Below are 14,501 nucleotides of genomic sequence, written 5' to 3'. Positions count from 1 at the left end.
CAGTGGACAATGATACCAGGAAAGCAAAATCGTTCCAAAGCTCGCTTGAGATATTAAGGATGTACACTATCGTACGCTTTTGCCTGGTCAAGCATCAAACCATCGGACGTCAATGGAGGTGAGTCGTGTCTGTTCCCAATAAAAACGCATTCTAATAATTCTTTGCTTTGTAGCTGACCAATAAATGACCAAAAAATTAATCATTAGAATTTACTTGCGATTTTGTATTTTTTGATAAAAGCGCAAATCTAATATTTACTTTACGCTATTAAAAATTATCCGTACTTTGGGTTAAATGTAAATAGAAAAAAAATCAAAAAAAATCTATAGTTTGGGTCACATTTTTTCTGAATTTAGTCACTAGAAAGAAAGAAAGAAAGAAAAAACACTCAGTCTTTACAAGTTCGCGCGTACTTTCGCTCTGTCTCTCTAGCTGCCTCTTATAATTTCTTTTTTTTTCTCTCTCAGTCACTAAATGTATATGGTCATAATAGTAACTGTAATAGAAATATATAAATAAATAAAAATAATCTATCTATTTATTAAATTTATATTATCTAATATTATAAAAATATATTGTATTATATTTTGAATCGATATATCGCACAAAAAAATTCAGATCTTGGAGTACAAAAACAATCTCTAGGCATTTAGCTTTGTTTACCTTGCTAGTTAGTCCATGACGCGTATACTGTTCATATTATTAATATCATTTAGTTTAGTATCATTAGCTTCTCTCTTATTTGAATGAATAATATACTTGTATAAAACAACCCAAAATAAAGGCACCTGTCAAGTAAAAGGGCAATTAAGGGAAGTTGTATAAATATATAGGGTGTGTATATTAAAAAGAAAAAAAGAAAAGTGATTATAGCTCAAGGCATAATTACAATAAGTACATAGGTACTTTGAACAAGAATATATATATATATATATATAAAGATAAAGATTTATTTTATTTTATTTTACACAAAGATTTACTTTGTTAGATTCCTCTAAAAATGGGGATTTTACACAACTTTGAGATATAAATAAGTCCATAAAAGTCATATATATATATATGTATACATATTGAACTATGATTAAACGGTTTGGTAATCAATTACTTTAATAAATCATTCAATAATATTATATAAATAATAACCCTGTTTTGTCTTAATCTTTAAACAATAAAGAAAATCGAAAGGTAATCTTATTAAGCAAAAAATACATCAAGATTGTTCATTTACTGCACAAGCCTAAATAATAATAAAGCAAATGATACAGTCTGGTTAGTGGATATTGTCGGTTACAAGAAGAAGAAGAAGAAAAAAAATTAAAATTTACGATTACACAAAGATTATAAATGGCGGCTAATAAAATAAGAATCATTGTCGGTTAATAAAAGACGATGAACGAAAGACAAGACTTGATTTTTGCCCATTAATGCAATTCCTCTTCTTTGTTCCTTTATTTTTATTTCCAAGATGTAATGAGCATAATGAAATGGCTTATAATCCAATGAAAGGTACCTTAACAGAAACTACAGACCCAAAGCATCTTACTTAAGCAACAACTAGCCTGCCAGAAAAGAATATTGTAGTCAAAGAAACAAAAAAGAAAAATTTTAGACACCAAGTCTCCCAAATCATTATCTGAGAAATATTATTCAAATTACCGTAAAAAATCTTCATATTGAAGCCAAAGTTAAAAACTCTGTTGACAATTTAGCGATAAATGGCAAATGTGTCTTATTAAATAATGGATCAATACTATTTACGGTATTTGATGTTATTGTTGTTGAAGAGAAAAGGAATTACTTGAAAATCATCTTAACTCCACTGTATGCTCAACGATTGTTTGTTTCCAAACCCAAGGCTTTGGAACTTATTTAACATATTAAACAATTATTCTTGGGAACGTGAGGTTTTCAAGTGATGTATGAATAGATTATAACAGCAAGTTATTATAGCATGTTAGTTTCTCAAAGTATATACTCTTATTTGCTTGGCAAAAAAAAGAACAACCATTGAGCACAAAATACTTGAAAGATAAATAGTAACCTTACTACAATAGCGCAGACAAAATGCTTCCTTTGTTGTGTCTGGCGGGTGCTTCTTTAGAGTTTTAATCATTTTTGAATAAAGCTTTGTTATATCGTATTGGTTCCTGCTACTCGGGGGTTTATTGTGGTAGCCACCAGAAAATTCTATCAAACCTGTTGAAAAGGATCTGTTGTCGACCTTGACAACCCCACCGTCCCACTGTGTTTTATCAATAGAAAAGCATTTGCCTTCTAACCAAGCGAGCTGAACCAAATAGTTATCTAACATGAATAACTGGTTATCAATATAAATGATAAAGTATGTAGCAACTTTTCTTTTAAATACTTTTCTTCGGCTCAGAGGGTTATTGGGCGAATGTATAAAGTCTAGGCTAGAGATGAATAGATTAGAAATATCTGAGCATATATAGGACAATAATGGATAATGCATTACAGGTAGCGGGTGGTTGCTTCAATGAAAGCAACATCGAAATAAAGTATGAAATCAAAACCTCGTTTGAAGCTATTTGTATATAAAACTTGTCGTAAAAGTAATAAAGACATAGTGGAACTCTTAAGAGTATTAAATAGCTTTGTAGCATGATCAAATAAAATAAAAGAATCAGTGTTAGTTGCAGCAGCAATTCGATCAAATACCTCGACTGAAATTTCAGACTTTGGTATCTTTACTGTTATTGGGCATGTCAAATCGATTGTTTTCAGGCGTTCAACTCTACACAACAATAAGACAATTTTAAATAAGCACTTTTATTCTTTAACATCAAACACTTACTTATCAGAAACTAGAGCAGGTCAGTACTGTAAAGCAATAGAGTTTCCTTTACTCTACCCTTGTTCATTGCCCTCAGGATCATTGTCCCCGCGTTTTTCTTCTTTATATGAATTAAAAGCCGCTAATTTTACGGAGACGACGTTTCCTGGTAGGACATGCCATTTTGATTCTCCCGGATCACAAACTGCGACTTGCTTTCCGGCATGGAATGTCTACATCTTGTCCCTAAGTATACAGAATATTCATACCAAGGTTTTCTTTTGTGTTTCCCAAAAAGAAGTGATTATAGGTGACGTAGCGCTTATCTTCCATTTTATCATCTTAGTCTGTTCGTAAGGTTGCTCTTTCTTTCTAATATGATATATATTTACATATTTAACTGCTAATTATATTATTACCTCTTATTGCAGCTTAAAAAATTATAATTATTATTATAATTACCCGTATTAGAATTGAAAGGGGGTAGTAGAGGGGGATGGGGAGGGGGAGGGGAGGGGGGTCATTTAAGATAAAATATTATTTTATGCCCTACAGAGAAAACTTTAAAAAAAAAGTGTACTCCGCCTTTGTAGTAATCCGATCTTACGGTTACATTTTTTGATCCAATTGGTGTCCCGGTAAGTTAGGTCTTTATAGACAAAATATAAATTATTGTATTTTCGGATGAACTTTAGATCATTTTCCATATATATATACATTATATTATCATTTAAACGAATCAGAGGCTGAGTTTAGACAATCTAAGGTTTTCTTTTTTTTTTCTCTTTTGGTTTGGATGAGTTATGAGTAATACGCCTATTATGCTTATATATGTTTTTAAAGAAAGGGTATTAATTCATGTCATCTTTTTGCTTAATATATTTTCCTTTAAAAACCAAGTATTTAAAAGTACTTTATCAAAACAACTCTTATTTTGGTAAAGTAACTCTTTTGCATACTATTTTATTTAAAGAGAGGCCTGTGACCTTTAATGATAATGATAATGATTCACGATTAATGGGATGTATATTCTGCCCTGTATTTTCTTGTACTATGAAGAAATTATAAAAGTAAAGTTGCATGAATAAAAGGTAAAGATGTAGGCGGTAAGGGGGTTGAGAGGCTTTATCTATTTTTGCCCGCTTTACTAATAATGTCAACTATGAATAAAAACAATAATAGGATAAAAGAGTAATGAATTCTGTAATTAGTCCTTTTTGATAAAATATAAGCCATGTTGTTCTATTTTCATCCAAGAGTAACAATGGCTGATTTTATTATAACAATTAAATTAATTTTCAATATCCCAAAAGCCCTTTGTGCCTTTGTGCCTTTCTTTCTTCAAAAGCGTCTATTGCTGTTATTTTTGTTGCTGTTTAATACTAACCTTAATCTTTGTACCATAATCCTTTTAAGATATTCAAACTTTGAGGAAATTGGATCATTTTTTTTTATCATTTTCTTTTGTACGAAAAACCGTCTCCCCGTTTTCGAAGAACAGTTTCAATTCATTAGTTTAGATAGGCACACTCTTTAAATTCATAACCTCTTAATGCTCGAATTATCTAGAATTATCATTTAAATTAATATACTTTATGAATACTACAAATGATATACATTTCTTTCTATTTAATCTTCTTTCTCTATTAATTGTAAACAGATGAAGCTTGGTATGATTGGATAGTTGAAACATTTTCTACTGGATATATTTGTGCCATTTTCACCTGTCTACCGCTATTGTATACAGAAGTTACAAGTAGATCAAACGCAATGTCTTAAAAGAACTTAGTGCACAATTAACTGCATCTCACAGCAATAATAACTATTGAAAAAAAAAACTTCGACATCTGGGTCAGAAGATGTTTGAATGAGAATGAGAATTGAAACAAACTGCATTTGTCAATACAGTACGCTTTCTTTTTTTTTATTGACCGCAATAAAAGTTAATGCTTAAAAGAAGTCACAGACGTCACGCACACACTTTTTTTTTTAAGAATTCTATCAAAAGGTGTGTAAAAAAAGGTTAAACAAGGTACTAAGTACATTTGATCCTTGCTACCATGTCTACATTGCAGCAACAGCTCAAAAAGATCGGCACTGCCGATCTACGCAATGTATCCGAGGTTTCTCGGAAATTCAAAGCGTCCTTCCTCTTCACTGCCCGTGAAGCCGCAGATCAGGATCTGGACACCATTTATTCCATTGCTTACAATGGTATTATGGAACTCACTATTCTTGACAGCAAGTTTGCTGCATACGAGAGCACTCTTTTCTCCGAAGAAATGAAGTCTGTTGACAGAATTCTTCAGGTAACACCTTCCACCCTTTATTTAAAAAACACATAAACTGATACTTCTTCTTCTTTCTTTATACATATATAAACAACAAACAATCGAAAAATAATATATATTATATAATAGTCAGAAGAAGAGAACGCCAAATTGAATGCCAGTATCAAGTCTTTCTTGCAAAATCTGTCCCCTTATTTCCTCTTAAAGCCAGCCGGAAAGGTGTTGGAATACTTGATCCGTCGCTTCAGAATCAACGAATTTAACGTTGAAGATATCCTGATCTGTATTTTCCCATACCACGAAACCAAAGCATTTGTCAAGATGGTGACTATCTTGAACATTGAGTAAGTTCAATAAACTAAAATATAGAAAAATAAAGGTGTAGTGTACAGATTGTTTTACAACATGTTATTTAATTTTTTTTTTAATTCGTTCATTAGACAAAATTCGCCTTGGACCTTCTTGACACCTATTCAGAAGACAGGCATACCTTTGGAACGATCTTTGTTGGTCGCTCGCATGGCACGCAAGAGAAACATCCTTAACTTTGTTACTGACCTCGTCATCAAGTCTCCAGTTCATTTCCCTACTCTTTACTCTTTCTACGCAGCAACCATGATCGAACTTGTATCCGAGCGTGTCATAAATGAAGACTCTGTCATGGTCATTACCGGAAATTTAATCGACGGTATGAACACCAGCGATGTGCCTGAATTGCAGATTGCTTCCTACATGATCCTCTCACAGCTCGCCACCAAGGTCTCTATGACCAAGGAAGCTGTACACGCACTGACCGATGCTGCCATCAAGCACTACAACAAGTCTTATTTCAACTATTGTCTCTTGACCGTTGTCCACTTGGCCCAGTCTCAGACAAGCTGTGTTAGACTCGGAAAATCCGCCACAAAGAGACTCCTGAAGGCCTCTGCTTTTGACAAGACCCTCTTGGAGATCGCAGAAAAATATGCCATTGATCGTTTCTTTACAGTTATCGTAGGAGCCTTGTGCGACGCTTCCAAGGTTGATCTCTTGGTTGAAATTGTTCTTCAGGGCCTGATCTCCAGCGACAACATCCGCCTTTTGTGCGAAAACACTATCGAAGGTTACCTCAACCTTGTTGAATCTGGATGCACCGAAGAAACTAAAGAAAGTTACACTAAGCAGTTCCAGCCTCTTTTGGCAACTGTGTCCCAGCGTTATGTGGATGAATTAGACACCGTACTCGAAGCCAAACTCAACTCGTACGCCAACAAATCAGACGAAAAATCCAAGATTCTTTATGAATTTGCCTCTATCGCATTCAAGGGTACCCGTCACGAAGTCATTGAAGAGGCAAACACCACATTGTACTTGTGCCTCAACAGCCCTGCTGTCACCACTCGTCTTTTGGCTTTGAAGAAACTAGTCGATGTGATGGACAACGAGTCCAGCCCATTAACCCAATCCCCTGAAGTCTTCCAATCTGCCTTTACTGGCTGTCTTAACAGCATTGACGAGACCTTGGTTTATGCTGTCCGTGACGTCCCTGAACAACTCCTCAAGAGTGTGTCTTCTGAAGTTATCATTTCTTCGATCTCAAGCCTCTTGCGCGATAATAACGTCTTGGCTAGAAAAGAAGTTGTCACAATCTTCAAATTCTTGCTTGGTCCTTTTGTAGCAAAGTACCCTAACAAAACTGCCAAAGTCGCTCAGCTCTTGGCTACCTTTATTTTTGCTGCCCCTACTGATCAAGTCAAGCTGCTCGAGAAAGAATCCACTGCTTCCACTAAGGATGCAGTCTTGAAGAGCATGCTTTCCAGCATGAAGAGCGCCTCCAAGAAACCTGCTTCATTGAGCACCTTGTTTGTCAAACTTGAGGCTGATGTCATTAAATCCGAAAAGGACGACCATTCTTTGTTGTTCTGGATCCAAGGTATCCAAAGCCAGAACGTTTCGACCCGCACACTGGCCTTGTTGGTACTCAACCGTGCTGTATTTGTCTCTGCTGATGAGAGACAATATAAGGTCGCTTCAAAATGCTTGTCGGCTATTACAGAGTCTCTCACTGAGGAGCAGTGCCATGATCTTTACACCGTCAAACTTGCCAGTGCTTCTGCTATTATTAGCAGCGAAGGATTGCCAGTAGAATCTTTTGTAGAGCAGTTAAAGAAGAACAGTGTTACTTCTATCCTCCAGATCAACTTGGTTCAGTCTACCTTGGACAACATCACTGTCTCACTCAAGCACGCAACACAAGTATCCTGGTTCTCTGAGAAAAAACCCCAGGCTACCGAGTCTTATTGCCATACAGTAACCGAGCTCTTCAAGGTCTTTGCCAATGGAGCAACCCTCGGAAGCTTTGAAGAAATGATCACAAAGTTGGTTTCTATTCAATTGAAGGATAATGTCTTGAGTTTCCTCATGAATGTTTGGAGTTATAATGGTAAGTCTTTAATATTTTCTTTATCTTTTTTTTATATGTATTATTTTATTTATTTAAGTTTTTTGTTTTATTCATATATAGACAATGCATTCCTTGTTAAGGCCCGTGCCCTTCAAATTGCCGCTACATACATTTCCCAGGTCGCTCCCAAGAACACAATCGACTTTCAACATGTTCTCCCAGTACTTTTGCCTTGTTTGACTCAGGAATATCTTGCCATCCGCATCAACGCTCTTCGCTGTCTTGAAAGCATTCAGAGCACATACAAGAGTATTGGACTTCCCACAGGAAAGAAAGTGTACTCTTCTGATGACAGTGCAGATGCCAATACCAAGGCTACCGGAAAGGCTGTTGTCGAGAGCGCAAAGTCTCTTTACGACATTACTGTCAGCTTCCCTGACCTTCGTACCAACGATGCTGCTCACTTTGTTGACTACCTTTCCTACAGAAAGGAAGAAATCAAACAGGACCAAAAGTACACTATCCTCATGCTCAAGGATTATGTCCGTATCTGTGACGAGTCCAAGGAGAAGCAGCAGAAAGTGCGCAAGAACCACATTATCGATTTCTTGCTCAACCATGTCATGCATGCTCCTTTGGCCGATATTCAGATCAACATCCTTTCGGTGTTGAACGAAGTCGAGACTCCTCGCAAACTCCAGCAACTGTACCCTCTCTTGGAGACTGTTCTCGACAGCCCACGCACCACAAAGAGCACAACACTTGTTGCGCTTTTGATCCACTGCTACTCACCTCTGAATGCCGCTGATTTCGGTTCCAAGAACGACAAGACCCTGGCGCTCTTCCTGCGCCTTCTTTCTAACCGTGATGCTCTCGAAGGTGAAGATGAAGATGGCTGGCAGGCATCCACTCGCCGCTTTGCACTTAAACAGATCAGCAGTGAGTTCTTTGCCAAGGCCAATGAAAAGGCACAGAAGAGCATTCTTTCCTTGCTTATGGATATTGCTACCAATGGTCAACAGAGCGACGTAAGAGCCGCAAAGACTGTGCTGGCCGAGATCCCCATCGCAGCCAAGATGCTCGAGGAAATGTTGTTTGTTGTCGCAAAGTCTATCTCTTCTTCTACTTCTGAAACTGAAACCTCTACTTTGACTACCAAACGTGCTCGTACTGCCGAGTAAGTATTTGTGTTCTTTACTTTACTTGATTTTATTTTTATTTGTTAAAAATTGAAACTTACACTTTTTTCTCTTATATATATATATGTAAAAAAGAAAACCTGCCGAGAAGAAGTCTGTCGATTTGTATGAGCTTGTTACTGTTCTTGAACTTATTGAATCCAAGACAATTGAGAACGATGTTGCTTTGATTAAGCCTTTGTTCGAGGTTCTCACTGCCATGGTCAACGCCGATCTTCGCGACTCTCCCGTATCTCTGGAATACATCAACCAAATCATCATGTCTTCCCTGACCCGCATCATCCAGTCTGCCGAAGAAAAGAAGGTCCACGTTGACGAATCGACTCTTCGTGTTGATGTTGTTGTACAATGCATTCGCGTCACTGGCAACCCCCAGACCCACAACCAGGCTTTGCTGTTGATGGCTACCATTGCATCCATGTACCCAGAGTGCGTCCTGCACAACATCATGCCCGTGTTTACTTTTATGGGTGCAAACGTCCTGCGCCAAGACGACAATTACAGTTTCCAGGTTATCCAGCAAACTCTCGAGAAGATCATTCCTCCTCTTGTAGCATCCAGCCGTCTTTCGAGCAACAACGAGGCTGCTTTGGCCCTGCAGGTCAAGCCAATCATCAAGGTGTTTGTGGACGCAATGTTCCACATTCCCAAGCACAGACGTCTTCGTCTCTTCTCTGTTCTCATCCAAACTCTGGGCGAGGACGAGTTCCTGTACGCCATTATTTCACTCTTGCTCGAGAAGTTTACCGAGAAACTGGCAAAGGGTGCTCGTACAGAAGCCGATTCATTGACCGAATTCAGTTTGACAATTAGCCAACAGTTTAGCCCTCAGACCCAGATGAAGGCAGTCTTGTCTCTCTTGAACGGTCTATTGGTTCTTCCAAACGATAAGTCTGAAGACGAAGTCATGAACCAAGATACCCTATTTAACACCAACGAGCACAATGCCAAACAGCTGCGTCAGTACAAGCTTGCTACCCTCAACTTTGTCGGCCAACTCTTGGGATCTCGTAGCTTCTTGGGTAAGCTTATGGCACAAGCCAATTTGAGCGAAGAGTTTGAAAAAGAGATGCAGCCCTATTACTTGACCGCTGTTGAGTACATCCTCAAGATCGTCACTTACTTCACCGGATTCCGTGACGGTTATGCTGTTTCCCAGAATGCCAACCCTAGTATCACCAAGTTCTGGCGCGGAATGCTCAAGGTTGTTTACGATGATCTTGCCAAGGTCAACGCTCTTTTGCCTTTGCCTGCCTTTGTTGATGTTGTGTCGCACCTGATCAAGCATTCTGAAGTGTCTATCCGTCGCAAGGCTATGGATATGTTCAACGAGAAGCTGCAGGTTTTCAACCAGATTACCGAAGAAGACGAAGTTCTGTTGGTTGGTATGGTTAAGCAATTCACTGATGTGATCGAGAAGGAGTCTGCTCTGTCTGGTGAGGAGGATTGCCTGGTAAACAAGCAGTCCGCATTGCTGTGCATTTCTTCGTTGGCTTCCTTGTTTGGTGCCATCTTCCCCGAACAGTTCTCAGAAGCTATCCCTGTTGTAATTGGCAAAGATTGCTTGTTGCTGTCAAAACCGCAGGTCAAGATTTCCAGTCTTGTGTGCCTTACTGTCATTTGGTAAGTTTTTAACGATAGTTTAAAGTGAATATTCCAACAACAAAAGGAAAAGAAAAAGAATTACGATTAACAGGTTTCCTTTTTTTCGTTTTAATATCAATTTTAGTCAAGAGATTGGTCCTCGTGCTATGCCCCACTTGCCCAAGTTTATGCCTATTGTAATCGACATCTTATCCATGACTGTCGAAGCTGAACGTCCCAATGCAATGTTGCAGCTCAGTGTTATCAGTGCTTTGGAGACCATTGTCAAGGTTCTTCCCCACTTCATTAGCCCTTACCTGTCCAAGATTCTTGCCAACCTCCTCCATCCTTCCATCTACACATCCGATGAAACCAATGCCACTCAGAAATTGTTGGCCAAGGAAAAGGTTATGTCTGTCCTTGTCGAGATTGCCACCAATGTTCCCGCACGTACACTCTTTGGCCCTGTATTTACTTCTTACCCCCTCGCTGTCAAGAACGGCAAAGAGGTAAGCTATACATATATATTATTTTAAAAGATTGTGTTCCTAACATATTCGTTCTTTAGTCTGTCCTTGCTCTTCTCAAATTGGCATCCGAAGCTATCCGTGCTGTATCACGCGACGCTATGACTGCTCACTACAAGCAGCTCTTCAAGTTCTTCCTCACTGCCTTTGATATCCGCCGCATCCACAACGACATTTTTGATGATGAGGCTATTAACGAAATCGAATCTGCCGTCATCTCTGCATTCCTGGATTTGGTCATGAAGTTGAATGAGACACTCTTCAAACCACTCTTCCTCAAGGTTGTCGACTGGGCCACTGTTGAACTTGCTGTTGACGGTAGCACTGAATCTGTTGACGCCAAGAAGCGCGTCTTGTTCTTCTATAAGCTTCTTGATTCTTTGCTTGATAAACTCAAGTCAATCTTTACTCCTTACTTCGGCTATGTTATTGACGATGTCATTGATCGCCTCGACGCTTATCGATCTGAGGAGAAGCAGGAAGAACCCGACACTCTCTGGAACTTCATCATGTCTGCTCTTCACAAGTCATTCTTGTACGACAATGATAACCTCTGGAACGCCGAGAAGTTTGAAAAGATTCTTGATCCTGTTGTAGATCAGATGCTGGTTACTGCCAAGGGCGATGCCCCAGACTACTTGACTCGTATGACAACATACTTAGTACCATTGGTTGGACAGATGGCTGTTACTGTATCAAACGATACTCTGTGGAAGCCATTGAACCACAAGATTCTTATGAAGACACGTGAAGATATTCCTGAGATCCGACTGGCTGCTTTGCGCTGTATCGAGGAGTTCTACAGCCGTCTTGGTGAAGAGTGGCTTTTGTTCTTGGCTGAAAGTATCTCGTTCTTGGCCGAGTTGATGGAAGATGACGATGTACGCGTTGAGAAACTCGTCCAGTTGGTCAATGCACAGATTGAAACACACTTGGGTGAAAGCTTAGATAAATTCTTCAATTAGAGAGCATACATAAATATATTTACACAAGCAATTAGTGCTTCTATGTTATAATAAATTGAAAATCGACTCGTATAGTTATTTTTTGTATCAAATATAATAATAAATTATTTCCATATGTATGATACGTTGTATATATATATATATATATTTCAGTATTTAATTCTAAGTTTCTTTTTTATAATTATTAAGCTTGATGTTATAACAACTACTTGGAGATGTATAGAATGACTGTAGATTCTATCAGTTTTATTGCTTTCATTTTTTAGAGAAAGTGCTTTGAATTTTCTTTCACTTCCTTACAAAAATTGTTTATAATGGCCAACAACATCAATGACAGCCAAGATGACAATTCTGATGGAAGCAACCTCATCAACTTTTATGTGACTAAAAATGCTACCAATAAAAGAACTTTTATTAAGATAACGTCTCTTAAAGATAATACTAACACATATGTAAAAGACTCTCTTTCTTCCAGAAAGAACTTCACTGTAGAGGAGGATATTCAGATTTGCCACCCATATATCTTTATTTCCACCAATGCAGTTCATAAATTTGAGCAGAATAGTGATAAATTTTGGTCAAAAATAACTGATCATTTTAATGACTTCTTTTCTGAGCACGGAAAACCCCCCAGTTGGGGAAAACAACTTTGCAAAAGTCTAAGCTTAAGATAAACAAATAATACAGCTGGTAAGGACACATGTGAAATAAACATGTAAGAAAAGACAAATGGCATGAAAGCTAAGAATAAGTAACTAGGTACTGAAGACCTTTGAATTGGGAACGAATTTCAGCAGGGGTAAGAACTCCAAAGAGAGATTCCATTCAGAAACTCGGACGATCCATTTATGAAACCTGACAACACTACAATATCAGACCAAATCTGTCCACATATGCACAATTTCGGGCTAGCACAGATGGTGGAGGCTGACGGGGAACAGTAGAGAATTTGGACATAAATCCTAGGCCCACACATGCGTTCAATATTTTGAAATTACTTGCTTACATTTATACTAGTAAAAGTGGAACAAACTCCACAGTCAAAGATTGTTACAAAACTACCTGCTTAGAATTGTTACATATTTCGCCTTTTCCTTAGGCTTCTGACTCCAAACTGTTCATAGAGAATGCCAAAAATAGGTGAAGGTAGCAATGAGTCAAGCCAAGTGACTTTGGAGATGAAGAATTTTTTAAATATAAAAAAAAATAGAATAATGATCGATATAACTATGAATTAAAACAAAATTATTTTTTAGCCAAAAAGAAAAAGACTGCTGTGAAAATGAATGGCAAATGGGTACCTAATTTCTGCACAGACAGATACTTTTCATAAACATAAGGGAGGTTTTGAGAAGGCTAATGATTGAACCACAGAAGATTCAGATTATCATGCTGCCCTTTTCGTTACTTCGTCGTCCATAGGACTATATGCTTTTTTGCAGATATCAGGTTAATTTTTTTTTGTCTGATAGTTCGGGTACGATCCTCTTTATCTCCCACTGTGAATCTCTTTTTAACAAAATCAAGACAGTAAAAAAATGTAATAATAAAATAACAGCAAACCGTATTATTATTATAGACAAAGTTAATGGCACACTGTGAGTTGGCTATATAGTCGAAGTATAAGTTCAGCGACAAGAAAATGAATATCTGTAGAAGGACAATTTTAGTAAAGAACAAATTAAAGAGATCTAGTTAAATACTTTGGGTCATTTTTACAGACACACCACCGCCACTTCAAAGTTGATTTGAATGAGACACCACACAAATCTGGAACAGCAAAAATATGGACAGAATTTTTATTTGTCTGCCAAATTAAGGGGACACTTTTGTCCAATTTACACTGTTTTCCAGTTTTCCAATTTTCCAGATTTAGGACAATATTTTTGAATGAGCTATACCAAAACCAAACCCCGCCGTGCCATAGTGAACTAAATGAACCACTTGACAAATCCCGAGAGCAGAAATTTGGGACAAAGTGTGAATTTGCCCATCAAATTAAGTGTACACTTTTGACCAATTTACTGTTATCGGGCTATCGGGCTATCGGGCTATCGGGCTATCGTGATTCAGGATTATATTTTTGAATGAATGCCTCATTAGAAAATACACCTTGTCTACCTTACCAAGGAACACAAGTATAATAAGACAGCTCTCAAGTGTAATATAGTAGTACCAAAAACATTATTAATAATATTTTTTAAAGACAAATGTAAGATCAAAATCAAAGAGACAAAACATAAAGATAATATCAAAGTCAAATGAGATCAAAATTTATTGTTCAAAGATTTTTATAAGGGGAATATAAGTTAAGTTAAATTAAATTAAGTATACTAAGATATTCCAGGCCATGCTAGTCCAGTCGAGTCCAGTCGGTTTCAGTCAAGTCCAGTCGGTTTTTTTTTGGTCCATTTGATTTCTCTTTTGATCTTTTTTTTTGTCCGTTTTTTTTTTATTTTTTTTTGTCCAGTCAATATAAGCTAAGAGTGATAGGAGGAGGAGGATTTTGGTATTGAAAAATAATAAAGGGGATAATTTGGACTTTTTGTTTTTTTTCTTGTTTTTTTGATTCTTTTTTTGATTCTTTTTTTTTGTCCAGTCAATTTCACGGAATAGTAATAAGAGAATGATTTTGATATTGAAAAGAATAAAAAAGATAATTTGGACTTTTTGATTTTTTTTTTGATTTTTTTTTGTCCAAACACAGCACACATAATAAAGGGGATAATTTGGACTTTTTGATTTTTTTTTGATTTT

The 14,501-nt window shown here is 37.2% G+C and overlaps 3 protein-coding genes across 3 annotated transcripts; 2 read left to right on the top strand and 1 right to left on the bottom strand.

Annotated features, from left to right (window-relative positions):
• Window positions 1–1,512: 1,512 nt before the first annotated feature.
• On the bottom strand, window positions 1,513–3,514 carry PHYBLDRAFT_163523 (hypothetical protein; the record flags this gene model as incomplete). Its single annotated transcript, XM_018434812.1, has 6 exons — window positions 1,513–1,634; window positions 2,048–2,415; window positions 2,478–2,756; window positions 2,874–3,028; window positions 3,215–3,216; window positions 3,403–3,514. The coding sequence occupies 6 exons, from the start codon at window positions 3,512–3,514 to the stop codon at window positions 1,513–1,515; spliced, it is 1,038 nt and encodes a 345-aa protein (XP_018296448.1).
• A 1,341-nt stretch (window positions 3,515–4,855) lies between these two features.
• Window positions 4,856–11,901, top strand: PHYBLDRAFT_179550 (hypothetical protein; the record flags this gene model as incomplete). The annotated part of the gene is made up of 7 exons (XM_018438165.1): window positions 4,856–5,104; window positions 5,216–5,430; window positions 5,527–7,508; window positions 7,590–8,646; window positions 8,744–10,291; window positions 10,398–10,761; window positions 10,821–11,901. The coding sequence occupies 7 exons, from the start codon at window positions 4,856–4,858 to the stop codon at window positions 11,742–11,744; spliced, it is 6,339 nt and encodes a 2,112-aa protein (XP_018296447.1). The 3' UTR covers window positions 11,745–11,901.
• A 157-nt stretch (window positions 11,902–12,058) lies between these two features.
• Window positions 12,059–13,831, top strand: PHYBLDRAFT_163521 (hypothetical protein; the record flags this gene model as incomplete). Its single annotated transcript, XM_018434811.1, has 3 exons — window positions 12,059–12,196; window positions 13,324–13,342; window positions 13,599–13,831. 3 exons carry the CDS (start codon window positions 12,059–12,061, stop codon window positions 13,829–13,831), a joined length of 390 nt encoding a protein of 129 aa, XP_018296446.1.
• Window positions 13,832–14,501: the final 670 nt, after the last annotated feature.

Source organism: Phycomyces blakesleeanus (assembly GCF_001638985.1).
Source record: "Phycomyces blakesleeanus NRRL 1555(-) unplaced genomic scaffold PHYBLscaffold_3, whole genome shotgun sequence".
Taxonomy (NCBI): Eukaryota; Fungi; Mucoromycota; class Mucoromycetes; order Mucorales; family Phycomycetaceae; genus Phycomyces; species Phycomyces blakesleeanus.
This window is presented reverse-complemented; position numbering and strand designations above follow the sequence as displayed.